Source organism: Maylandia zebra, linkage group LG12 (genome assembly GCF_041146795.1).
Source record: "Maylandia zebra isolate NMK-2024a linkage group LG12, Mzebra_GT3a, whole genome shotgun sequence".
Taxonomy (NCBI): domain Eukaryota; kingdom Metazoa; phylum Chordata; class Actinopteri; order Cichliformes; family Cichlidae; genus Maylandia; species Maylandia zebra.
The window spans coordinates 38479481-38507228 of record NC_135178.1 but is presented as its reverse complement, the minus strand read 5'-3'; the positions used below and the strand labels follow the sequence as shown (position 1 = coordinate 38507228).

Below are 27748 nucleotides of genomic sequence, written 5' to 3'. Positions count from 1 at the left end.
TTCATTCACACAAACTTTATTCATATCTGTTTGGGCCCTGATCACATGACACTAATACACAACAGATCTACACACACACACACTCTCTTTTGTACACACACACACACACACACTACAGTGTTGGCCGCTGCATATTTAGTTTAGCTTTTTGCTCACATATATATGGTACATTTCTATATCGTCATATTCGCTGCACATAGATTCATATTGAGAGCATACACAGGTAACTATGCACAAGCACAGGTGTGGGAGGGGCCGAGGTGCGTGGAGTGTGCCGCTGCAGAGCAAAGTGTAACACTTTACTGATTGATAAACTCATACGACAAGCATGCAGACGTTAATGTAGACAACGACGACACGGCACAGCTAATGCCCCGCGGCGGTGGCGGCGCTGAACGCTGCTCGGAGCTTAACTAACTCTACAAAATCACCACAACATGAAGAACAAACACAACACAGTGAGGAGATCAGCTGGTACATCCAAACAGGAAACACGATCGCTTGACACTTTGCTCGCATGAGCAGCACAAAACCAACCCCACCTCCAGAGAAACCGGGCCACCTCCACAAACATTATCTCCTCATCGCTTCAGTCACAGTTTCCTCTGATCTTCACATCAGAGGAAGCTCACGGTAAACCAATGAGGAAATGAAGAAGAACAAAAAACATGTCAACCCTGCTGGCGTTAGATGAAGAGGTAGAACCAGCTGGAACCAGGAAAGGGAAGGAGGAACCACAACGATCCATTTGGAACCAGCTGGTAGCTTCGTGGTCCATGCAATAGCTACACTGGACAAACATTTGTGGAACAGATGTAGATCAGAGGTAAGACGGGACGGTTAGCTGAAGGTGGGTGAGCTCAGCGAGCACTGTGCTGCTTTTCAATCTTTTCTCTCTCTGATGTAGATGTGATAACAGCTCTCTACCTCTAACAGCCCGATTACTATGTGAAGGGTTCAGGATATCGGACCGAATTTGACCTTTAACGGAAACCGCATCAGCAGGATTTGATTTGTGGAGGGATCAAATTTGACCTTAAGCTACCTTTATTCTAGCTAACTCACAGCTAACTATCCCACCTTAAAGACGGTATAAAAGATGGACATAGCTTCTGGGTCTGAAACGTGATGCACTAAAGCTGCAATCTTTGTAATGGCCACCAGGGGGCATTAGCTGTGGTAGACTTGCCAGTCCCACAGAAGTCTGAAAAACCACCCTGGCCGTGACCTCTGTTAACACTTCCTGGTGAGTTTTTGGTCCCTGCTGCTCGTCTCAGTTCGAACCCAATAACAGATCGAGTCAATTTCAAACATTTTGATCGTTGTATGTTTCTGAAAAACTCATCGGGCCTCTTGGCTCCACCCCTCAATCGTCACACGTGTCAACACACTGAGATGGCCATGGTGAGAGAAGCTCGTCTCATGGCTTCATACTGGCATTCAAAAATATAAAACATCACGGCAGCTACGTCCATCTGTTACACCGTCTTTGCTGAACCGCTCATAAAGTCTGAGCACAGACTGATTGAGTCCCTGGATCCAGCTGAGAGGTCACAGCCCATCTCTGGAAACATCTGGATTCAGTACTGTCCATAACTTTGACAGTTACAAACGCACAAACTGAGCCAGTTACATGACCGTTCACGAGGCCTGTGTACAGCTGGTTTCAGCCTATGTTTGTGCTTAGAGGATGGTGCATGGTGATCCACACATGTCACATGTTCAGTGCAGCTACAGGTGGAAGGACAGACGCCAGCAGAAACAAACGTGGAATTCCAGCAGAGTAAAATAAATAATACAATAAATAGATAAATACACAAGTTAAAACTGTAAACTTTACACTGTAAAGAAACGGCACCATGGATCAGAACAGGAAGTGAACATGAAGATGATCTCAGCCGGGACATTCAGAGCAGAGACCTCCTCCTCGCCTCGTCTCCTCCGGAGTCGTCTACAGTACTGACCGACCTGCTGAGGTCACATGTTTCTGTCTGCGGCGTGACCGAACGTCATATTTACACACAATGTATTGCTGATCAGCTGCTATACAGTCAGAATAAGTGCTGATAATAATCAATATGTTTATTACTAGGAAGGTTCACAGTAACACAGCTTCAGTGAGACACAAACACACACTCCGTTCAGCTTAACCCTCAATCGAAGACTGGGGACTCTCTCCGTGGGCGGGGCTACCTTTACTGGGACGACTGGGAAAAAAATGACAGAAAACAAAAGAGGAGAAGAGTAAATGAGGAGAAAGGCCAACTGGTACAGGGGTCAGAGGTCACATGAGTACAAACAGAACTGGCTAGAACCAGCAGTGATCCTCATGATCACGGTAGATCTTGATGGAACCAGATGGTACCAATAAGCAGGGCGTTCGGTGAGCAGCTTATACATTTAAACCAGTTAGAAGATCCAACAGACTAGAACCAGCAGAAACTTGTTAGATGTAAAGAAACCAGTTGCTGAAACTTACCGGAGCCAACCAGAACTGGCTAAAACAGCTGGTACTAGCATGTTGGGCAACCAGTCTGTTCAAACCAACCAGCCCGGTCTACATCAGGGCTGGATTTCTCAAGAACCAGTTGGTACCGGTATATCGGAACAACTGGCAGGAACCAGTGAAACCAGTAGATGGACCCAAACAAGGAGCAGGTTTGGAAAGCAGTCCATTCAAATATGGCTGAGTTAGAACTACTGTGAACCACTGAAGCCGAGTTTAAAACAAAAACCATCAGGACCCGCTCGGATCATCCTGCTGGTACCAGTAACCCATCCATCAATATCAAGCTGGAATTAGAACCAGTTAGAACCAGTTTAAGCAGGCTGGAATAAGTCTGAGGTTTGAACCAGTCAGAGCTGGTCTGGTGCAGCATGTGACCAAAGGGAAATCTGAGTAAAGTGTCCATGCTGTGAAACCACATATGGAGCACTGATGGAACGGCCGTTTCACACGGGTCACGTGTTTCGTATGCTTGTGTGTGTGACTGTCAGGGGGCGGAGTCAGAGGCTGGTCTGGATGGTCGGGATGGAGATGCAGGAGCCCTCCGACTGGAGACAGACAGACAGACAGAGAGACAGACAGTCAGTCACGGGCCGATGGAGCTGGTAGTCACACTGATGCTAGGAAAATGGGCGGTACCACACGGTGAGCGCAACAGTTTGATTGGGCGATGAGACAAACACACAGGGTGGAAACAGTGACATCACACAGACATCTGACGTACCATTGGTGAACTCCTCACTGGTCACTGATAGAGATTCTGAAAGAATAACCAAATATGGTCAACATGAGGGAGGCGGAGCTACCTGCTCTGACGCTGAGAGATTCCTCCCAAACACTGAAGGTTTGTGAGTATGTTTCAACATTTCTGCATAAATCTGATCAAATTTTCTAAAAGTCCAAACATAGAACCAAACAGTGGTGGCTATCACTCATTCACTACACTGATCCAACATGAGTGAGGCTCCCGCGTCCTGTACTGGACTGCTAACACGTCCTATTTCAGCCACACATGCTCTGTGGGTATCAGTGAGGACCAGAACTAGCTGGAACCGTTACGATCCCTCTGGCAGGGGCAGCTCAGACATTATTCAGTCTGTTGCAGCCGGATGATTATGTTAGTTTAAATGAATCAACACCCCCGAGTCATTCTAACTACCAGAAACCTCGAAGCACAGGCCGAGGGGGAGGTGTGGCAGCAATTTTTCACACCAGCCTATTAATCAACCAAAGACCCAGACAGACTTTTAATTCATTTGAAAGCCTGATGCTTAGCCTCGTCCACCCCAGCTGTGAAACTCAGAAACCAGTCTTACTTGTTATCATCTATCGTCCACCTGGGCCTTACACAGAGTTTGTCTGATTTCTCAGACTTTATATCTAATTTAGTTCTGAGCTCAGATAAAATAATTATTGTGGGTGATTTTAACATCCATGTAGATGCTAAAAATGACAGCCTCAACATGGCATTTAATCTGTTATTAGACTCAATTGGCTTCTCTCAAAATGTAAAAGAACCCACCCACCACTTTAATCACACTCTAGATCTTGTTTTAACATATGGCATAGAAACTGAACATTTAACAGTGTTTCCTGAAAACCCTCTCCTGTCTGATCATTTCCTGATAACATTTACATTTACAATAATTGATTACACAGCGGTGGAGAGTAGACTTTATCACAGTAGATGTCTTTCTGAAAGTGCTGTAACTAAGTTTAAGAATATAATCCACCCACTGTTATCATCTTCAATGCCCTGTACCAACACAGAGCAGAGCAGCTATCTGAACGCTGCTCCAACAGAGGTCGATTATCTTGTTAATAATTTCACCTCCTCACTACGTACGACTCTGGATACTGTAGCTCCAGTGAAAACTAAGGTCTCTAATCAGAAGTACCTGACTCCGTGGTATAATTCTCAAACACGTAGCCTAAAGCAGATGACTCGTAATCTGGAGAGGAGATGGCGTGTCACAAATTTAGAGGATCATCATTTAGCCTGGAGAAATAGTTTGCTGCTTTATAAGAAAGCCCTCCGCAAAGCCAGAACATCTTACTATTCATCACTGATTGAAGAAAATAAGAACAACCCCAGGTTTCTCTTCAGCTCTGTAGCCAGGCTGACAAACAGTCAGAGCTCTGTTGAGCCAACCATCCCTTTAACCTTAACTAGTAATGACTTCATGAACTTCTTCACAAATAAAATTTTTATCATTAGAGAAAAAATTACCAGTAATCATCCCACAGATGTAATATTATCTACAGCTACTCTTAGTACCATTGATGTTAAGTTAGACTCTTTTTCTCCAATTGATCTTTCTGAGTTAACTTCAATAATTACTTCCTCCAAACCATCAACGTGTCTTTTAGACCCCATTCCTACAAAACTGCTCAAAGAAGTCCTGCCATTAATTAATTCTTCGATCTTAAATATGATCAACCTATCTCTAATGATCAGCTATGTACCACAGGCCTTCAAGCTGGCTGTAGTTAAACCTTTACTCAAAAAGCATCTCTAGACCCAGCAGTCTTAGCTAATTATAGGCCAATCTCCAACCTTCCTTTCATATCAAACATCCTTGAAAGAGCAGTTGTCAAACAGCTAACAGATCATCATTGACAGAGTGTCCACTGGCCTGTAGGTGTGAATAGACTGAGTCCTGGCACTTATTGTCGTATGTGTTTACTTTGTTATTTTCCTTTTTACATCAAATTTATGCAAAAACATAGAAAATCATAAGAAACTGTCAAACACCTCTGAAAGGTACTGTTAGAACAGGATCACACAAACACAAGAGACGAACGGACAGAAAGACAGGAAAACACACACAGACACACACACACACACACAGACACACACACACACACAGACACGCACAGACAGGAGGACAGACAGACAGGAGGACAGACAGACATGGCTCCGTGGGCTGTGTGGGAGTGGGCAGGTGCGCAGACCTCATGCTGGGCTAACAGACACACAGGTGAGGACGGAGAGTCTGAGGAAAGAAAGACAGTCTTTCTTTTTCATGTCTGTGCAGGTTGTTTGTTGATCGCTGCTTTTTGTTCTACAGTACCAACGAAGAAGAAAGTTGCTCTCAGCTAGTTTTTGATAAAACATCATCCGGGTCACACAAACACAAACTCTCTGCTTCAGGTTCAAACACTTTCACAGGTAATGCTCTTTTTAACGACTGATGTCTTTTACTGTAGCTCTGCTGAAGCCAGCTGCACACACTGATGACAATCCCTGGAAACATCTGGATGTTCATGGTACAGTTTAGAAACAGCATTCCAGGATACAGTCATCTGTTTGATGCTCCTGTACACTGCACGCCGAGACCGTCTTACACTGTCACACACACCCGTCAACCAACACCTGCAGTTCCTCCACCATCCAGCCGAAGCAGCAGTGAGTCAGTCCCACAGATTTCCATGTAAAACTTTACGTGTTTGGTGTCTGTGGATCATTTATTGGAGGATGCGTTATTACGCACCTGGATTAAAGTGTTCATTATTAGGGGCGTGGCCTCTTTGACTGACAGGTGGATGATGAAACAGGTGGCTGCAGCTGATGGCTGTCTGCTGGGCTTCAGCTCAGCTCATGTCCCTGAACTGGACCTGTGGACCGTGTGCGTGCTGCCGGAGCTTTTTTAATGACATGGCCAATAACACTGCTGCTGTGACGTTACTGTGAGAGACCATGTGACATCACAGGCTCCTTTCATCTTTTATGTACAGTCTGCCTCCAGAAACTCACCTGTCCTGACTGCATTTGAACTCAGCACACGCTAGGAGCCTGTGACCGTGCTGCTGATCACCTGACCTCTGTGACCTCAGGTTTCCTGTTATAAACATGGATTAGGAGGAGCGTTACCTGGGAACTCCAGGTGGTGGCGCTCTGTTGGGTCGTGAGGGAATAGAGGGTGGGGGTCCAGGATCAGGTGACACCGCCGGACGGGAGGGGGGACCCGGGGCGGCACGACCACCTGGACGAGGAGGGCCAGGAGGGGCCCGGCGCTGGGGGGTCGGACTGGACATGGGGGACCTGCAGAGACCAGCCGAGTGTCAGCGATGCCGCCCATGGTCTGTTACGCAGCACGGCCCATCTGTTAGCGGCATACCTGCGTCCTGACGGCATCCCCGTCACCTGCAGCCACGAGTCGTCAACAGGCGGAGGCATCGCTGTGGTGATGGTGGAGGTGCTGATGTCACCGATGATGCTGAGGCCCTCGCGCAGCGCGTGGTACATCCTGAGCATCTCATCGCGGTGCTGAGCCTGGACGAGAGCAGGAAGAAGCAGAGTCTGAGTCTGATTGGCTTAAAACCCGAGCCCCTCCCACCTCCACCTGCTGCCTCACCTGTTCCTGGGACTCCTCCATCAGGGTGTTCTGGTCTCCACAAGAGTACAGCTGAGCCAGCAGGTCAGCGTGGATGAAGTCCTTCGTCTGAGGAGCAGAGAGGAGGTCACGTGACTCACAATATGACTTCCTGTACGGCCTTGTGCAGCGCCCCCCTGCCCTCCATCCAGGATCTGTACCTCTCAAGAACCAGGAAACGGGCAGGGAAAATCATCGCAGACCCCTCACACCCTGCACACAGACTTTTTGATCTGCTGCCCTCTGGCAGACGGTACAGAAGCCTGCAGACCAGGACCACCCGACACAGGAACAGTTTCTTTCCCCTCGCCATCTCCCTTCTTAACAGTTGACCTGTCACACTGCTCCCACTGCCAGACTGCAACTGCACCTTATGTACATTTTGTAGTATTCATTCCACCTCATTCATTTCTGTATTTTATGTATATAAGTTTAGATTCGTTATTTATAGTTGGTTTACACAGCTTTGTGTATGTATGTGTAATGTGTATATATATAGACACGTGTGTGTGTGTGTGTGTGTGTGTGTGTGTGTGTGTGTGTGTGTGTGTGTGTGTCGTACATTGTTGACCATTAGGTGCATGATGGTCTTGGGGATCAGGTCCCTGATGGTACGGTGGATGATGGCAAGGTACGAGTCCACCAGGTTCCTGACGATCTCCACCTGCCGCTCCAGCTGAGGGTCCAGACTGTGGATCTGCCCGTCGCCACTCGACTCCTCGACCTCCACCTGCACACGCTGACCGTTAAACACACACACACCACCTCCACCTGAAGTGCATCATGAGACACTCACCTTCTCTTTATCCTGATGGAGGGTGTGGAGAGGACAGAATAAAGTATTTACATGTAATTGTACTGCAGTAATAAGTAATAACATCAGTAATAATATTGTTATAACACAGTACAAATTGGGCGTACCACGCTGCGTTCAGGGTACACTCCAGCACGTAGGAAGGACGCCTTCCAGCCGTCGACCTCGTCCTGAGACTCGCTGGCCAGCTCCAGCTGACGGTAGTCCTTGTACACGTTCCTACAGACACAAATCACAGGATCATCATCAGAACCAACGACACACACATATCTCATCTGCTGCTGAAAAACAAATCTCCATTTTCCATGTCTACTTCCTGTCACGTGACGGCGTTTGTCTGCGCCATCAGAGAGCCTAAACTTTGACTGAGAACAGTTTAACATCCTCCTCCTTCACCGGAAACATCTGCGCTGATGTGTTTCGAGCCGCTGCAGCTGGCACATCGCTGTGTGTCCAAATGGCGCTCCGTTTAGTTTCCATCTTCGCTGACCTTCAGATTTTTAACCACACGCTTTCATTCTCGGTTCGATCACAGCACATCACACTCAGATGGAAACTAACTCGTTGTTAAACGTTAGCGTAGGAGCTGGACGCTCGGAGCACCTCTCAGTGTGTGGACGTGGCTGATCACACTGACCTGTGCTCAGTGTTGAACAGGGCGAAGATGTGTTTGCTGGACATGAAGCTCTTCTCAATGTCCTTCAGTTTCAGGTTGTCTACAGGCAGCATGTACTTCTTCTCTTTCTCCTGTAGGAGGTGCAATGAAAGCAGTGAGATAAATAGCATAAAGCCTTTCGGGCTTCTGCCCTCTCAGTAAACCTTTATTTAACTAGATTTAACTTTAAATAGAAATAAAAGGTTTGTGCTGGATCCATGTGACACCTTCCTTTGGTATCAAAAAACCTGCTGATGGAAATGAGCAACAACGTTTTTACATGTGTGTGTTTGTCACGGTTTCCTCCTGCAGACTGTGAGGTGTTGAAATGACTCGTCCAGCCGCGGTTTGTACTGCAGATTGTGACAGTTTTGAAATACATGTCTGATGTGTAATGGCACGGCTCACCGGCAAAGCTCTGCACACAAACAAAACCAGCTGGTACATAAAAACATGCTCTGCCACACAGCGCTGCACGGTGCAGGTGTGAGCATGCGTGTGCGTTTGTGCAGGTGTCTGTGCCAGTGTGTGTTACCTCGTCATCTTTGTACCAGGACAGCGTCTCAGCAGTCAGGACGAACCAGTACTCTTTGGCTCCGCCCTTCATGATGCTGATGTTGTTGATGGTGAGCCAGCCTTTACGGATCACCTGCGCACGGCATCAGTAAAACATGTGACTGCTGATGATGTCACTAATCGCTAAAATGTGAAAACATCTGATGTTGGGCTGCAGTCTCCGCAGAAACCTGGACGTTTGGTATCAGGTAAAGATCAAATAACACCTGGACCAACATCACGAACCACCTCAGGAGGAGGATTCAAATCCAGATCAAAGGTCAAAGGTTGCTTTAAACCTGCATTTCACAGGTCAATGACACCAGTGTTTCCAGTAAACCAGCTCCAACACAGGTGCACCCTCACCCTTCCCATTACGCTACACATGAACACACACACTCACCATGATCTCATCCTGGTTGCCGTGGCAACAGAGGCGTTGGAGACAGAGGAAGAAAAAGAGGTTAAAGATGGCGTCCTCCCACACTTCATCGTGTTGCTCCTCCTTTCCCAGGATACCTGCACACACTCACCTGGTTTCCTGCTGCCTTCTTCTTGTTCATCTGACTGCTTTTCTGCTGAGCGCTGACACACACACACACACACACACACACACACACACACACACACACCCCAGGTGAGTGTTCACACAGCTCAGGTGGTGTATCAGACAGCTGACACACCTGTACCTGTGTATCAGGGATACAGGTGAGCCTGACAGGAAGTCGGTTTAAGGGTCTTACTTTGCGAAGCCGATGAAGTCCTCGTGGTTTGTGTTCACGTAGGCCAACTCGATGTCGATCAGCAGCATCACCTGAGGAGGGAGACGGACAGCCATCAGCGGCATGTGACACAGGTGATGTCCATGTATCCTGCAAATCTTCTATGACTTGGTGGCGGTGAAGAGGACGGCCCTGTCACAGCCTGCCCACCTGCTAAGGTGAGCCCCGCCTCTCACCCAATGACAGCTGGAATAGGCCACGACTCTCCAGTGCCTGAACTGCGATGGTCAGGATCATACCAAGATGGCGACGGTGTCATGTGACCAACCTGCTCTTTGGAGCGGCTCTCTCGGTCTCTGATGTGCTGAGTGACGATCCTCTCCATCTCCTCTCTGAGCATCGGATACTGAGCCAGCTGCAGGCAGGAGGAGGTCAAAGGTCACTGTAGTCAGTACTGTGTATTAGCGCTTAGTACTGTGCGATGATAGTACTCGTAGTATGTGTAGTACCTTCTGCGTGCACTGCCTGACGGTGTTGACGAGCTCGCTGATCACCATGTCGACACATTTCTGACACGGCTCTTTGAGCTGAGCGATCAGACGCTTCACGATCGTCTCGAATGCCATGTCAGGGGTGAACAGACCCGTCCTGAGCACAGGTGAGCGCACAGGTGAGCGCATTCACACTCACCCCTGTATTCAGTTTTCCATTTCACACTACAACCTAGGTTTGCCACTTATCTGTACTCTAATTTTAATAACTGTACAGTACTCTGCTTTGCTATTGTCCAAGATGTAAATATGTAAAAATTGTGTTTCTGTTTCTAGTCTGTTTGTGTGTTTTTGCTGCTGATACAACCAAAGTTCCCCCTTTGTGGGACAATTAAAGGATTAGAATTCTGCGAGCGCAGCGACACACACTCATTAACCTCTGTCTCTCTTCCACAGCATGTCTTTTATCCTGTCTTCCTTCTCTCACCCCAACCAATCACAGCAGATGGCCCCGCCCCTCCCTGAGCCTGGTTCTTCCTGTTCAAAGGGAGTTTTTCCTTCCCACTGTCGCCAAAGTGCTTGCTCGTAGGGGGTCATATGATTGTTGGGATTTTCTCTGTATCTATTATTATAGGATATACTGTACAATATAAAGCACCTTGAGGCGACTGTTGTTGTGATTTGGTGCTGTGTAAATTAAATTGAACTGAATAGAAAAAAGATCAAAGCTATGCAGCACTTGTTACAGTAAGCTGCAGGGACGCACGTCTGCTGTCTGAGCACAGTTAGTGTAACTGTTTCTCTGTAACAGCGTCTCACACACACACACACACGTTCCCAGGATAACATTGGCAGATGTTTATGGATGAAACTCGTACTCTAATGTCGATTATTCAGCGGATGAAGACATCTTTGAGTGGCAGCGCCCTCAAAGATGACAAGCTAATAATCCATGAATACATCTGGATCCATAAACAGGAAGAACGTGCCGAGAGAAAATGTTCAAACCCAAATAAATGAACAGGTAGCATGCGCACTGCACCCCCTGCTGTACAGTGGAGGTACTGCAGACAGAATAAACAGGGATTTTTTACCGAGGTTTGATATTACAATCAGGCAGGACTTTAGAAACAAACCCACCTTATCCCGTGGATGTTCTTGATGGCGTAGCTGATCTCCTTACGAAGAGTCTTCTCATCACTCTCCAGCTGCACAAACACATTTATGACATCACTCGCCTGCCACAGGAAGTCCTGCTGCACACTGAACCGGCATGATGTCGCACATGGTGCGATGATGTCACCTGAGCGGAACGGTTACCTTGACCAGTTCGAAGGGGAAGCGTTCGTGGAAGATGCGGTTGATCTTCGCCCCTCCCGACAGCTCGTAGGTGTCCACCTGATCCCCGGACCCTTCGATGCGCTTCTCAAAGTCCACAGCGAACTGCTGCACCATCCTGCCGTGAATGTACAGCGCTGGTTATACCCAACCGACATCTGACACTTAGATCTCACACCTGTAGGCTCATCTAGTCGTGCTCCCTTCACCTGAAATCACACTCGTGACTCTACTGTCACCTCGACCCTTGGTCCTCTCTAGCTTACCAACACAGCCCCTCCTTCAGCTCCCTTCATAGAACTGTGGTCAGAGATTTCCGCTCGTCACAGGCAGGAATGTCGTTTTGGGCGTTTCTAACGAGTTCTTCGAACTCTTCCTTTTCCAGGGTGGACTCACTGCAGAGCACGACTTCTACATATATAGTGTCTCATAAATCTAATGATGGTGAGTCCCAGATTCAAGTCCTAATGGGACCCAAGAGGGTCGTTGACCCACTATTGATCATGTGCCTCATCGCATGTTCAAAGATGGTCGTTCACAGTGGACACAGATTTACTCCACTGTGAACGACCATCCTGGAACAGAGGGCGGGGCTTACGACACCAACTGCCATCTATAATCCAGTTTTGAGATCCTTCACACACCCACTCACATCCTGGGTCATCTGACCTCAGTGAGTCACATGATAGGGTGGGGCTAGGTTTCACAGTGGGTTCACCTGGAGCCTCTGCTGATAATGACCCACACCTGTTTTCACACCTTGCCTCATATGATGAGGCACTACGGTCAATATTTTGTCAACGATCTCATTAAGGGACACTCCCATAGGGCTAAAATCTGGGACTCTCCACCCTTTGGTCTGGAACTGGAGAAGCTTCTCGGAAGAAAATTTCTTTCCAAGCTCCTCAGATGTTCTGCGATATCTTTTTACATGACGAGGCTTGTTAACATCTCGTTAGTGATAAAAAGGATGTGTTTGATGCACTCGGGGTCTAAAATCGGTCCAAGAGGTAAAGCTGAGGCTTTCAAACGCAGGAGCACTGCAGCAGCGAGCACGCATAGTGGAGGCAGCATCGTGCTGTTTGGTGCCAGTGGTACATTACACAAATTTGTTCAAGTAATGGAGTAACCTTCAATCAGTAACTACAGGGTTGAAACGTGGACACAGTTGGGGACAAACACACATTAACACTAGATCTGGAATGGATAAAGCGGGCTAACATTAACTGACTTCAACCCTGTTGAAAATGGGAGACCTTAAAAGCCGGCTGTGTAAAGGAACCAAGTTTAAATGAACTCTACCAAGAAGAGATGTCAAATATCATCTGGTAGCCTGTTGATACCAAAAGTGTCTGCTTGATGAGCAACTTGCTAAGAGATAACCAAATATCAGTGTGTATGTGTATACTTGAGTCTGTAAGTATACTGTAGACCCTGTGTGTCCAAAGTAAACTCAGACGTGTTCATTAGTCCTTAAACATATGCTGTGAAATCATTCATGCCAAGCTATGCGTTTTCTCTACACTCTACCAGTGTAGAGAAAACGCATAGCTTGGCATGATGCATGTTGAATCTTGACACGTTGAATCGTTGTAACTGCGTGTTAAAGAGAGCCGTAGGTGAATATCTGTGCTGGTCCTTACTGCAGCAAAGCCTTGGTCTTGCGGCTCGGGTCATCCGGTCTGAAGTTCTTGTACTCCTCCACCTCCTTCTCGATGGAAAGCAGCTGACTCTGCAGTTTACTGCGCAACGCCGGCAACGTGTCCCGAATGTGATTGGTCAGTTGCTGGAGGTAGCAGAGAGGTGCTCTGTTATTTATCACTGACATCAGAACATAGGTGGAATTAAAGGCAGGGGTTTGTATCATATCTATCTAATAGACTCCAGTTTGTGCATGTAAATGGAGAGTCCTCTTCACACACTGAGGTTAATTATGGAGTTCCACAGGGTTCAGTGCTAGGACCAATTCTGTTTACATTATACATGCTTCCCTTAGGCAGCATCATTAGAAGACATAGCATACATTTACACTGCTATGCAGATGACACCCAGCTCTATCTGTCCATGAAGCCAGATAACACACACCAATGAGTTAAACTGCAGGAATGTCTTGAAGACATAAAGACCTGGATGGCCGCTAACTTTCTGCTTCTTCATTCAGATCAAACTGAGGTTATTGTACTCGGCCCTGAAAATCTTAGAAATATGGTATCTAACCAGATTCTTCCTCTGGATGGCATTACCTTGGCCTCCAGTAACGCTGTGAGGAACCTTGGAGTCATTTCTGACCAGGACATGTCCTTCAATGCACATATTAAACAAATATGTAAGACTGCGTTCTTCCATTTGCAGTTAATCCAAAATGCTGCAGCAAGAGTCCTGACAGGGACAGGGAGCAGATTTCTCCTGTATCGCCGTCCCTTCATTGGCTCCCTGTTAAATCCAGAATCCTGCTCCTCATAACTTCCTCAAAAATCAGACAGTGTTTTGGAAATGTTCTGGGGAAATTCAAAGAGTATTTATACAGTGAGGACCTTTAGCTGTGCCAGTGTTTGTGCTAAGCTAACAGAACTCACTGCCCAGCCCTGTGGAAAGACAGATTTGAAATCCTTGCAGTCAGAAGACTTGGGAGAGATCTTGTGCATTTACCTGGTTGAGAATCTTCTGCAGGTAGGCGGTGCCCATGCGGTCCGCCAGGTGACGGTAAGCTGGGTGAGATAGGAAGAACTTCCTCTCGGCCTGCAGGGCTGCGGTGATGTCTTTCTTCCCATCGATGTCTTTCTGACTGCGATTCACGACCCCGATGTAACCTGACACAGTGAAAGTCTCATATTGTCTCTGTCTGCTCAGCTGTAGCCTGTTCTGTCTCTTCACCTCCACATTGAGTGAAATTTGAAATGAAAGTGTTTGAGGTGACTTCAAATCTGACTGAGCAGGCAGCTGACCACCAACCAGTGAGAGGGTTTGGTGTAATGTCATGCATCTGTACCTCTTCGTAGCGGCAGCAGTTTGTTCTCCAGGATGTCTCTGGCGTCGGTCCCTTCATCCATCAGATCCAGTTTGGTGATGACCCCGATGGTCCTCAGACCTGCGCGACATTACCGAAACACTTTATTTAGTCCAGGAAAGAACAGTACAGGTGAAAGATGCAGGTGGAGCTGTCAGGAGCCTTACCTTGTGGGTCAACCTCCTTAGCGATCTTCAGGGCGTCAGAGTTAGCAAGGTCAGAGTTGGCTGGGGAAACAGCCAATAGGAGGCAGTTTTCCTTAGTAACGAACTGCATGATCATGTCTCTGATCTGGTGCTCGATGTCGGGTGGCTGGTCGCCCACTGCGACCTTCGTCATCCCAGGAAGATCCACCAGAGTCAGGTTCAGGACTGAGGACAGACAGCAGAGTCAGGACCAGGACAGGTGTGTATGTGTGTGTGTGTGTGTGTGTGTGTTACCATTGGGGGAGTAGACTCTGAGGTTGATGGGGACCGGACTGATGCCTTTGTTCTGCCCCGTCACTCGATCCGTTTCAGCTTCAATCTCCTGACGAACTTCATCAAAGTCCGTGAACTTCTTCCCTTTGCAGTGCAGGAACTCGGCATACTCTGATCAATATACATCACACGATCAGATCAGACACCGCACGGACGAACCACGTGTCTCTGCACTGTGAGTCTCACCTGTGGGACAGTTGATGAGCTGCAGCACGAGGGGACGCCGAGTGACGATGCCGGATCCACGAGGGAGGAAGTCCCTGAGAGGAGGAACAAAGATACGAGCTAGTAACAAAGGACACGACTGTACATAATTTTATTGATCATTAGATTCTGAACGATGTCTGTAAGCCTCTGGCTGTCTGATCGACTTTGCGAAGGACAGGCTGAGCCGTGTCTTTGGTACCACCAAAGTGCTTTTTCAGAGGTCGTGTTATTCACACTCGTTCTGGCCTTAAACCAGGCCCAGTTGTCCTTGGGAGACCCTACCAAGGGCAGGCTGAGCCCAACAACGCTGCTGATTTATTTGATATTTGTATTAATAATAAATCTGCACCTTTCTGCAGATGACGCTGTACCGTAGACTCTGAATCATCCTGTTGAGGTGCTTTAAACTGCATTGCAGTGGCTGCAGACTTTATTGTGCAGCTTAAAGTTAGTTATTAATGCTAATAAATGCTAATTGGATAACACCTCCCACCCACTCCATGACATGTTGGTCAGTCACAGGAGCTCGTTCAGTGAGAGACTGAGATTACCGAAAAGCACCACTGAACGACACAGGAAATCATTCCTGCCTGTGGCCATCTCCCTGTACAACGCATCCACTTAACACACTGTTTGCTGCTACAACTACACATGTTTCTTTTCCAAATATTTATTTATAAGTGACTTATGTATGTATGTATGTATATATATGTATATATTGTACTATTCTTAGTTAGCGTATTGTCTGTCTTGTCTTAATGTTGGTTTAAAATGGAGCACTGTAACAAAAAATAATTTCCCCCAGGGATCAATAAAGTATTCTGATTCTGATTCTGATTCTGAAAACCAAATTCATCCTGTTTTCCAGAAATCACTCACAGATTGTTTTTTATAAACTGGGAGATTGTATTGAAAGTGTGTAATCCTATAAATATTTGAGTGTTCGGTTGGACAACAAAGTTCAGACGGAGCACTGAGTGCAAACTTTAGATTTGACTTTATTATGAAAAGTTTTGGTTTACCAGTCAGCAGTTAGTAAAAACGTGCACAGGTTATATTCTTAACCTTGATTATAGTGATATTATTGATGTGCACGCTGCCTCCTCTGTCAGACTCTGCAGATCACAGCTCTTCACATGTCCCATCAAACTCATTGCACACATCACTGGACCGCTTCAGTTTAAATATGAACTCTGAATATCTTCAAACAGCTGCTATGATCTGAGCTTCTCTGACTGGGTCTTTTTTAGCCCTCTCTAATTTTGCACCTTGGCTGCTGACAGACACTAGCTCTGCTTTTAAGATTCAAACTTTCCTTTTTGGATCAGGTGACCCTGAATCCTCCCTTAGTTATGCTGCCAGGTGTAGGCTGCTGGGGGATTCCCATGATGCACTGGGTGTTTCTTCTTCACTCACTATATCAGGGGTGTCAAACATACGGCCCAGGGGCTCGATGTTTGTTAACTGTAAAGACTCCCCGAGGAATGAAATAACAGAAAGTTTATGTTTTCTTTTGTTTTGATTTTTTTTTTAACAATAGATTCAATAGAATACAATTGAATACGTGCTTTCCCACGTCGTCTTCTACGTTGAGAGACACAGGAGACCCTCAAGGAGAGAGCGGGTAGGGGACCCGGTCCTTGTTAAAAGATACCTGAGCCACTGGGAGAAGCTGGTTCTCAACAACGGTGTGTTGTACAGAGTCTCCAGAGACCAGATATCAGGTAACAGACGACTGCAGTTCGTGGTTCCTGACTCGTTGAAGGCCGAGGTCCTCAGAGGGATCCATGATGATGCTGGTCACCAGGGCCAGTTCAGGAGTTTAGACCTGGCTAGAAAGAGATTTCTCTGGTTGAACCTTGGGCGTGACGTGAGAGGCCATGTACGGGGATGCCAGCGCTGCGTAGTCAGTAAGACCATCTAACCAGAGGGTCGTGCTCTTTTGCTCAGTATGTCCTTGTCCAGACTGTTGGAGTTGGTCTGCATCAACTTTTGGTCGGCTGAGGCTTCACACAAGTCTGTGGACGTCTTGGTCATCACAGACCACTTCACTGGATGGGCGCAGGCCTTCCCATACAAGGACCAGTCGGCTAAACAGCTTGCAAGGCTTCTCTGGAACAGGTACTTCTGTGTGTTCGGCTTTCTGGAAAGGATGCACAGCGACCAGGGTGCTAATTTTGAGAGTCAATCGATAAGTGAGCTCCTCAGAGTCTCTGGTGTGGGCTGCGTATAGGGAGGGAGATTTGAATGCCCCTGCTGTGAGCTGTGTTGGTGCTGATGGTGACTGCTCACCCGATGCCATGGATGGGACAGCTGACCTGGAGGTTGTCTCTGAACCTTTGGACCCTGAAGAGAGGACAATTGCATGGGTGTCGCAGTTGACGGAGTCCAGCCGGTCTCAGGGAGATGTTACTGATGTTTCAAGCATGGATTCAGTCCTGCCAGCCGCATCGGGCTTGTCTGTTGAAGTGGACTTTGACCAAGCTGGTTCTAGCACGGCATCCCAAGAGGTCAATATTGCTACGAGCTGTGGGGAGGGTGTACAAGTATGCTCTACTACACCTGAGGTAGCGGTGGATATAGTTGCTCATGCCATTGCTCAGTCCCCAAAGGTTGACTATGGCCAAACCGGAGATGCTTCCCAGATCAGAACCAGACTTGGGCGACTTGTCAAACCAGTGAATAGACTGATCCAAATGTTTTGTTTATATGTCTACCTGAGTGATGGGATTTGTACTTGCTGTTACGTACTCTGCATTTTTGTTGTTTTTTTCCCTGTTGAGCCGTGGTACACACCTTGTAAAGGGTTATTGGTAGGGTGTATTTCGGGCACTCTGCTGCCAGTTGCTGGGTTGGGAGTTTAGCGCTGCTCCAATCCCACTTCATCCTTAGGGATACGTTTAGTTGGTGTTTGTGATTTTTGACCTCTGTTTGGTTGGTGTGTACCAGTGTGGGTGCCTTTGGTACCTGAGGCTCAAATTTGATCAAATTCAGTGGGGCTGAGTATAACAGAGTTAAAAATACATCTGGAAAAACATGTACTTACCTGGTCTTAATTATTATTTTAAGTGTGAATTTTATCATCTTTGTTGTATTTTATTTTGAAAATCCATCAACCGGATCTCGCTCTGGCGTTTAGAAGCTTCTAAGGCTTCTGTTCCTCACAAGGCCCATTTGCACTGTGAGGGTAAGTTCTGTAATGAAAGGCTCTGGCATCTTTATGGTTTCTGGTGTAAATGTTGTTACATAGGTTGTACATGTTGGTGTATATAGATTTGTATTGATGTTAGAACGCTACTGTGTAACTGAAACAAAGGTTGGTTGCTGTTAAACAGTGTTTCTGCTGTATCTATGCTCTTTTGCAGTAAGCTTTTGCCGGCCCCCTAGTGGTTGCTGCGCATAGCTGGACTTACTGTTTTTCTGCGCTTTTTTGTGACGTTTGCTTTACATTGCAGGAGCTACAATTGCTGGTGAGGGACCAGACAAAGAGCGATTCATAAGACCCTTATGAAAAGGACACCGAGGGAACAGTTTACCCTGCCCGGGATAGGGTTACCGGGGCCCCGCCCTGGAGCCAGGCCCGGGGAGGGTGCCCGAGGGCGAGCATCTGGTGGCCAGGCCTTAGTCCATGGGGCCCGGCCGGGCACAGCCCGAAGAGGAGACATGGGCCCATCCTCCCGCATGCCCACCACCCGCAGGAGGCGCCATAGGGGTCGGGTGCATTGTGTGCCGGGTGGCGGCCAGGAGCGGAGGCCCTGGCGGACTGACCCCCGGCTGCCAAGACTGGCAATAGGGACATGGAATGTCACCTCTCTGGTGGGAAGGAGCCTGAGTTAGTGCGTGAGGTTGAGAGGTAAGATAAGATAAGATAACCTTTATTAGTCCCACACGTGGGAAATTTGTTTTGTCACAGCAGGAAGTGGACAGTGCAAAAGTTATGAGGCAAAAATTAGAATACAATAAGAATAAATACAGTACACAACTGTACAGAATAGAATAAAATAAAATACTATATACAGTAGAATAAAATAAAATAAATATACAATAAGATAAAAATAGAATACAAATACAAATACTATATACAACTGAGTAAAAATACAACGATGACAGAAAGGATTATTGCACTTAGTATTATTGCATATGTATGGATGTGTGTGCTTGATCAGTTAAAGTCTTTATTATGGAGTCTGACAGCAGTGGGGAGGAAAGACCTGCGAAATCTCTCCGTCCCACACCGTGGGTGCCGCAGTCTCCCACTGAAGGAGCTGCTCAGTGCTGTCACAGTCTGCTGCATGGGGTGGGAGATGTTGTCCATCAGGGATGACAGCTTAGCTGCCGTTCTCCTGTCACTCACCACCTCCACTGGGTCCAGAGGGCATCCTAGAACAGAGCTGGCCCTTCGGATCACCCTGTTCAGTCTCTTCCTGTCCCCAGCAGAGATGCTGCCGCCCCAGCAGACCACGCCATAAAAGATAGCAGAAGCCACAACAGAGTCATAGAATTTCTTCAGGAGTGGGCTCTCCACTCCAAACGACCTGAGTCTCCGCAGCAGGTACAGCCTGCTCTGCCCTTTCCTGTAGAGGGCGTCTGAGTTATGAGTCCAGTCCAGTCTATTGTTCAGATGAACACCAAGGTACCTGTAGCTGTCCACAGCCTCAATGTCCATACCTTGGATGTTCAGTGGTTGCAGTGGAGAATGCTTGTGCCTGCGGAAGTCTACCACCAGTTCCTTGGTTTTACTGGCGTTGATCTGGAGGTAGTTCAGCTGGCACCAGTCCACAAAGTCTTGGGTCAGACCTCTGTACTCCTTGTCGTCCCCATCAGTGATGAGGCCGACTATTGCAGAGTCATCAGAGAACTTCTGCAGGAAGCACTGGGTGGAATTGTGGGAGAAGTCTGCAGTGTAGATGGTGAAGAGGAACGGAGCCAGAACCGTTCCCTGTGGGGCCCCCGTACTGCAGACGACCCTGTCCGACACACAGCCCTGAGTCCTCACATACTGTGGTCGGTCGGTGAGGTAGTCCAGGATCCAGGTAGTGAGGTGATGGTCCACTCCAGAGTTCACCAGCTTGTCCTTTAGAACCGAGGGAAGAATGGTGTTGAAGGCACTGGAGAAATCAAAGAACATGATTCTCACAGTGCTTCCAGCGGTCTCCAGGTGAGCGAGGGAACGATGTAGGAGGTGAATGACGGCATCATCCGCTCCAATGCCAGGCTGGTAGGCAAACTGAAGTGGGTCCAGTGATGAGCTTATTAGGCGCCGAAGCTGAGCCAGGACCAACCGCTCCAGGGTCTTCATCAGGTGGGATGTCAGAGCCACCGGCCTGTAGCTGTTGAGGTCCTTGGGGCGTGAAGTCTTTGGCACTGGTACAACACAGGAGGTTTTCCAGAGCTGTGGGACTCTTCCCAACCTCAGGCTCAGGTTGAAGAGGTGCTCCATCACCCCACACAGTTGGTCCGCGCAGGACCTGACGACCCTCGAGCTGATGCCATCTGGACCCGCTGCCTTCTTGCCATTAATCCTCCTCAGTTCCCTCCTAACCTGGGTGGTTGAGAGAGACAGGCTGGAGCCTTGTGTTGAGTGTGTATTGGATGCTGTTGTTGGGGGTGGGGGGGAGTGAGCAGGGTGAATAGAGGAGGTGTGAAGTGTCTGAGGTGGAACAGCAGCAGTGGGGGTGGGTGAGTCTGCAGCCGATGTTGCAGACTGCCTCATGGCTGAGTCAAATCTGTTGAAGAAATGATTCAGATATAGTCGGGCTCACCTCTACACATGGCTTGGGCTCTGGAACCAGTCTCCTGGAGAGGGGCTGGACTCTGTCTCAGTCTGGAGTTGCCCCTGGTGAGAGGCGGCGGGCTGGGGTGGGTATCCTAATATCCCCTCGGCTTGCTGCCGGTACGTTGGGGTTTTTCCCGGTGGACGAGAGGGTTTGTTCCCTGCGCCTTAGGGTCGGGGAACAGGTCCTGACTGTCATCTGCGCTTATGCGCCGAGTGGCAGTTCAGAGTACCCAGCCTTCTTAGAGTCCCTGGGGGGGGGGGGGGGGGGGGGGGGGGGGGTGCTGGAGGGTGCTCCACCTGGAGACTCTGTTGTCCTGCTGACTTCAATGCTCACGTGGGTAACGACAGCGAGACCTGGAGGGGCGTGATTGGGAGGAACGGCCTCCCTGATCTGAACCCGAGCGGTGCTCTGTTATTGGACTTCTGTGCTAATCACAGTTTGGCCATAACGAACACCCTGTTTGAACATAAGAGTGTCCATGAGTGCACGTGGCACCAGGACGCTCTAGGCCGTAGGTCAATGATCGATTTTGTAATCGTATCAGCAGACCTGCGACCATATGTTCTGGACACTCGGGTAAAGAGAGGGGCTGAGCTGTCAACTGATCACCACCTGGTGGTGAGTTGGATCAGGTGGCGGGGGAGGACGCTGGACAGACCTGGTGCACCTAAACGCGTAGTGAGGGTGTGCTGGGAACGTCTAGCAGAGGCCCCAGTCCGCGAGATCTTCAACGCACACCTCCGGCAGAGCTTCAACAGCATTCCGAGGGAGACTGGGGACATTGAGTCCGAATGGACCATGTTCAGCGTCTCCATTGCCGAAGCTGCTGCATTGAGCTGCGGCCGCAAGGTGGTTGGTGCCTGCCGTGGTGGTAATCCCCGAACCAAATGGTGGACACCAGAGGTGAAGGGAGCCACCAGGCTGAAGAAGGAGTCCTATCGGGCTTGGTTAGCCTGTGGGACTTCGGAGGCAGCCGACAGGTATCGACAGGCCAAGCGGAATGCGGCTCGGGCAGTGGTTGAAGCAAAAACTCGGGTGTGGGAGGAGTTCGGAGAGGCCATGGAAAAAGACTTTCGGACTGCCTCGAAGAGATTCTGGCAAACCGTCAGACGTCTCAGGAGGGGAAAGCGGTGCTCTACCTGCACTGTGTATAGTGCTGGCGGAGCGCTGCTGATGTCGACTGAGAAAATTGTCAGGCGGTGGAAGGAATACTTCGAGGACCTCCTTAATCCCACTGACACATCTTCCGAGGAGGAAGCAGAGTCTGGGGATGAGGGGAATGACCCGCCAATTTCCGGGGGCGAGGTCACTGAGGCAGTTAAACAACTCCTTGGTGGCAGAGCCCCTGGTGTTGATGAGGTCCGCCCCGAGTTCCTGAAGGCTCTGGACGTTGTAGGGCTGTCCTGGTTGACACGCCTCTGCAATGTTGCGTGGAGATCAGGGGCAGTACCTGTGGACTGGCAGACCGGGGTGGTGGTCCCCATCTTTAAGAAAGGGGACCGGAGGGTGTGTTCCAACTACAGGGGGATCACACTCCTCAGCCTCCCTGGGAAAGTCTATGCCAGGGTGCTGGAAAGGAGAGTTTGTCCGTTAGTCGAACCTCGGATACAGGAGGAACAATGCGGTTTTCGTCCTGGTCGCGGAACACTGGACCAGCTCTTTATCCTCTCCAGGATACTTGAGGGTGCATGGGAGTTTGCCCAACCAGTCTACATGTGTTTTGTGGACTTGGAGAAGGCATTCGACCGTGTCCCTCGGGGTGTCCTGTGGGAGGTGTTGCGGGAATATGGGGTGTCTGGCCCATTGCTACGGGCCATTCGATCCCTATACAACCGTTGCAAGAGCTTGGTTCGCATTGCCGGCAATAAGTCGGACTCGTTCCCGGTGGGTGATGGGCTCCGCCAGGGCTGCCCTTTGTCTCCGGTTCTGTTCATAATTTATATGGACAGGATTTCTAGGCGCAGCCAAGTGGCGGAGGGCTTTCGCTTTGGTGGCCTCAGAATCTCATCTCTGATTTTTGCAGATGATGTGGTTCTGTTGGCTTCATCGGGTGAGGGCCTCCAGCTCGCACTGGAACGGTTCGCAGCCGAGTGTGAAGCAGCGGGAATGAGGATCAGCACCTCCAAATCTGAGGCCATGGTTCTCAGCCGGAAAAGGGTGGAGTGCCCACTCCGGGTCGGGGATGAGTTCCTGCCCCAAGTGGAGGAGTTCAAGTATCTCGGGGTCTTGTTCGCGAGTGATGGGAGAAGGGAGCCGGAGATCGACAGACGGATTGGGGCTGCGGCTGCAGTAATGCGGACGCTGCACCGGTCCGTCGTGGTGAAGAGGGAGCTGAGTGTAAAAGTGAAGCTCTCAATTTACCGGTCGATCTACGTCCCTACCCTCACCTATGGCCACGAGCTGTGGGTAGTGACCGAAAGAACGAGATTGCGGATACAAGCGGCAGAAATGAGCTTCCTCCGAAGGGTGGCTGGCCTCTCCCTTAGAGATAGGGTGAGAAGTTCGGCCATCCGGGAGGGGCTCAGAGTAGAGCAGCTGCTGCTCCACATCGAAAGGAGCCAGCTGAGGTGGTTCGGGCATCTGACAAGGATGCCCCCTGGGCGCCTCCTGGGTGAGGTGTTCCAGGCATGTCCCACCGGGAGGAGGCCCCGGGGCAGACCCAGGACACGCTGGAGAGATTATATCTCTCGGCTGGCCTGGGAACGCCTTGGTATTCCCCCGGATAAGCTGGAGGAGGTGGCTGGGGAGAGGGAGGTCTGGGCCTCTTTGCTTAGGCTGCTGCCCCCGCGACCCGGCCCCGGACAAAGCGGATGAAGATGGATGGATGGATGGACAATTGCTGGTACCTTCAGAAGACACATGTTGAGTGTGTTTTGTCTGCTGCAGCTACGTGAGCTTGTTAACGGTCATTTTGTCTGTAAAGCTCAAGCATGCGAAAATGTAGTGCTCTACCGTAATTTGTCCACTAGAGGGAAATGTTGAGCCGGTGATACTGTTTACTGAGACTTCTGTTATCCTGTTATTTTGTTTTATACGGTTGTGAAATGTATTTTTGTGGGTTATAAGATTTCTTTTTGTATACAAGTTCAGTGTGACAGACTGTAAAATGGGAGAAATGATTATTTTCCAACTTTTCTTTATTAAGAAGCAAATTGTAAGTCTGTCAACACAAGGTGCGTTTGCACTGTGAGGGAGCTACAATTGCTGGTACCATCAGAAGACACATGTTGAGTGTTTTTTATGTCTTCTGCAGAATAAACCACGAAAAGCCAACCTTTCTGAGTGTCTGTGATTTATGAAGAGCCGGAGGCATTACACCTGCAGGTGATGGGGGAGTTGTGTTCAGTGAAGGAGAGGCAAGGCAGAGTAACGTTGCGTCGAGACAAAAGTGGACGAAAGAGAGGCAAACTTGCGGCTCCACAACTATAATTGTAACGTAACGCAGTAACATATTGTCACATCTCACATCTCGTATAAAAAAAAATATATCGATATATTTAAAAACACGATATATCGCCCAGCCCTAATATTTACTTTCGTTTTCTCATATCTTGGAGTTTAAAGTGCAGTTTCACTGGTTAACAGTGACAGAAAGGGGAAGTCACTGGTCTGCTCACACAGACGTCTGTGACTGAAGAGTGTAATGCTGTGCCTTCTAACTTGGCTCTGCCTTGAAAAAGACATGTTGATGTCAGGGACGTGCTGGTTAAATGACATAAGAGAGTTCAAACACACGAGTTGGATGATGCCCCGCAGGAAGCGGCTTCACGGACCCCGGAGGTGGCAGGGAGAGGGAGGTGCTACGCTGGGATGGATGGTTTTCTTTTGTCGTGCTGCATCACATCCCCTTCACTTACGTAACTGAAGGAAATGTGTTATAGAGGAGGCAGGACAGAGATGGTTCCACTGTGGCCCACTCAAGTCTGCATTCAATGAAACACACTGTGAGCTGTGTGATGGGATCCCTCCGAGAGGCTTGAAGAAAAGCATCGTCACGACATCCTCACAGTGTGAGTGTGTGTGTCTCTGTGTGTGTGCGTGTGTATGTGTCTGTGTGTGTGTGCGTGTCTGTGTGTGTGTGTCTGTGTGTGTCTGTGTGTGTGTCTGTGTGTCTGTGTGTGTCTGTGTGTGTGTGCGTGTGTGTCTGTGTGTCTGTGTGTGTGTGCGTGTGTGTGTGTGTGTGTCTGTGTGTGTGTGCGTGTGTGTGTGTGTGTGTGTGTCTGTGTGTGTGTGTGTGTCTGTGTGTGTGTGTGTGTGTGTGTGTGTGTGTCTGTGTGCTGCAGTGTGAGTCCTCTGCAGTCAGCTCACACACATCACGCTGATATTGTCATACGATGCTGCCCTGACCAAAAGCCTCCTGACTCATGTGACCTGAAGCAACCAATAAGAGCAGAGATGCAGACAGAGACCCCCCCACCCCCCACCCATTCTCAGAGTGAAGATAAAAATATTCAGCCAATCACATGCCATCTTCCAGCAGGACTCAAACTACAGACCTCAGAGACACACACAGTTTCTATATGCACAGATCCTCCACCCTGCTGCCACCTCCTCCTCTGCAGCTTACAAGTGCCTTCTTCAGTCTCAGCTGACTGCAGGTTTCCCCAATCTTATAAACAGGACGTTTGCATAATGACTGAAACCAGCCCACTGAAGAAACAATGGGCTGGGAGGTCAGTTCGTTATGTTACATCTCTCTTCACTTGCATCCCATTCACAGAAGCGATGGAGTTAGTCCGTAAGAGATTACAGGATGACCCCAACCTCAACAGCAGGACCACTCTCAGCATCCACCAAGTGTGTTTGAACTGTGTCTTCACTCCACCTACTTCACATACAAGGCTCAGTTCTACAGGCAGAAACATGGGTGTGCCGTGGGCTCCCCAGTTTCACCCATCGTGGCCAATTTGTACATGGAAGAAGTGGAAAAGAGGGCTTTGTGATCCTACCCTGGAACACCAACGGTGATCAATGGTCATGGAATTTGCATAATTATGATTAAGGAACTGACCTCCCAGCCCATTGTTCCTTCAGTGGGCTGGTTTCAGTCATTATGCAAATGTCCTGTATATAAGATTGAAACCTGCAGTCAGCTGAGACTGAAGACGTCACCTGGATGATGACAAAACGTTTCTCCCACAAAACGCTACGTCCAGATGAACAGAATCAGCTTTTGGAGATTTACTTCCCTGGATGATTGAGATGCATCAAGACATATGACGACATAGCCTCTGTGACATCACGCAGAGCAGGAGTAGAAAAAGTGTGCCAAACAGAGTGTTGGGAACAGAGGCATGGCTCATTTCTGACGTTTTTCTTTTTAGGTAGGTCAGAATTTTATCTCAGGAAGTGTTTTCTGAAATATTACTGTCGCCTCTCACACGCTCTGGGCTTTCCATTCATCTCTTTCCACCTTCTTAGCAACAGGGTAATCAGGGCATTCCAGATGTCTTTCCTCCAGTTTTCCAGGTCCTGCTGTGGGATCTTTAGGCGCTCTCGGGCCAGACAAATTATATAATCTCTGTGAGTCGTGATCTGGGATCAGCGCCACAGACAAACACATCCTGCAGATGATGAGGTGAAGGTAGAGCAGGTCATCTACTGATCAGAAGGTTGGTGGTTCGATCCCAGGCTCCCCCAGTCTGCCAGCCAAATATCTTCGGGCAAGATACGGGGCGATCGTGGCTCAAGAGTTGGGAGTTCGCCTTGTAATCGGAAAGTTGCCAGTTCGAGCCCCGGCTTGGACAGTCTTAGTCGTTGTGTCCTTGGGCAAGACACTTCACCCGTTGCCTACTGGTGGTGGTCAGAGGGCCCGGTGGCGCCAGTGTCCGGCAGCCTCGCCTCTGTCAGTGCGCCCCAGGGTGGCTGTGGCTACAATGTAGCTGCCATCACCAGTGTGTGGATGTGTGTGTGAATGGGTGGATGTGTAAAGCGCTATATAAATACAGGCCATTTACCAAGATACTAACCACAAGTATGTCTGCGATGCATCCATCAGAGCGAATGTTACCTAGTTAGCACCTAAAGCATAGAAGAAAGTGCTTGTGTGGTTGCACGGGTGTTGGTGGAGGGATGGGGGGGTGTAGCATGTTTGAGCGTAGAAAAGCGCTGTGTAAGAATCAGTCCATTTACCAGCTCATGAGCGGGTCGGTAACTCTGCTCCACCGCCGTGACACCTCCACCTGAACATCACTCCACCTCCAACCAAATGTCACACCTCCACCTGAATGTGTTTTAAAGGGCTGAACAGAAGAAGAAGAATCTCCACCCCCAGCTCAAACAGACAGGTGGGCACACACGCATTCTCTTTTTCATATCTTAATGAGAGCCTCTAAGCTTTCCCAGCTGCTTACCGAACCATCAAAAAGAACCTAACCATAACAAGCACAGGAACGTTCCCATTTTTAGTACCCACAAAGATGTCTAAACAGGTACACACGCACACACACACAGGGGGACTCACTTGCCCACGAAGTTCTCGAGCACCGAGCTCTTGCCGGCGCTCTGACCGCCCACCACCGCGATCTGCGGCAGGTCGAGGCTGGAGTTCTGGCCGATGGCGGAGAAGGCATCCTGCAGCCGGTTCACCAGCGGGATCAGCTCCTCCATCCCCCGGTTCCCCATGGCGGAGAGGCGGGCGGAGACAGGCGGAGGCTGCTGGTGTGTCTCGCTGCTGCTGTGACCGATCAGCGGCCGATGATCGATCACAGGATCGATCGATGCTGATGATGCTGCTCCAGCTGTGACCTTCAGCTCGTTCTCCTCCTCCTCCTCTCTGCTCCGCTGCAGGGAGGCTCCAAGCACGCTCGCAACCACACACT

The 27748-nt window shown here is 48.9% G+C and overlaps 1 protein-coding gene across 2 annotated transcripts; it reads right to left on the bottom strand.

Annotated features, from left to right (window-relative positions):
• Window positions 1-27748, bottom strand: dnm1b (dynamin 1b). 2 transcript variants are annotated; one of them, XM_076891244.1, is made up of 24 exons: window positions 27391-27748; window positions 15130-15203; window positions 14905-15054; window positions 14632-14835; window positions 14447-14545; window positions 14107-14267; window positions 13101-13243; window positions 11440-11575; window positions 11260-11327; window positions 10138-10276; window positions 9957-10043; window positions 9650-9720; window positions 9440-9491; window positions 9310-9321; window positions 8887-9000; window positions 8334-8443; window positions 7804-7915; window positions 7679-7690; window positions 7445-7612; window positions 6865-6951; window positions 6628-6782; window positions 6381-6551; window positions 3231-3266; window positions 1-3054 (listed from the first exon to the last, which is right to left on the bottom strand). In XM_076891244.1, the coding sequence occupies exons 1-23, from the start codon at window positions 27549-27551 to the stop codon at window positions 3245-3247; spliced, it is 2508 nt and encodes an 835-aa protein (XP_076747359.1). In that variant the 5' UTR covers window positions 27552-27748; the 3' UTR covers window positions 1-3054; window positions 3231-3244. The 2 variants fall into 2 exon arrangements, with proteins under 2 accessions (XP_076747359.1, XP_004571697.1); XM_004571640.3 differs by lacking the exon at window positions 3231-3266 and having other exon boundaries at window positions 1-2207.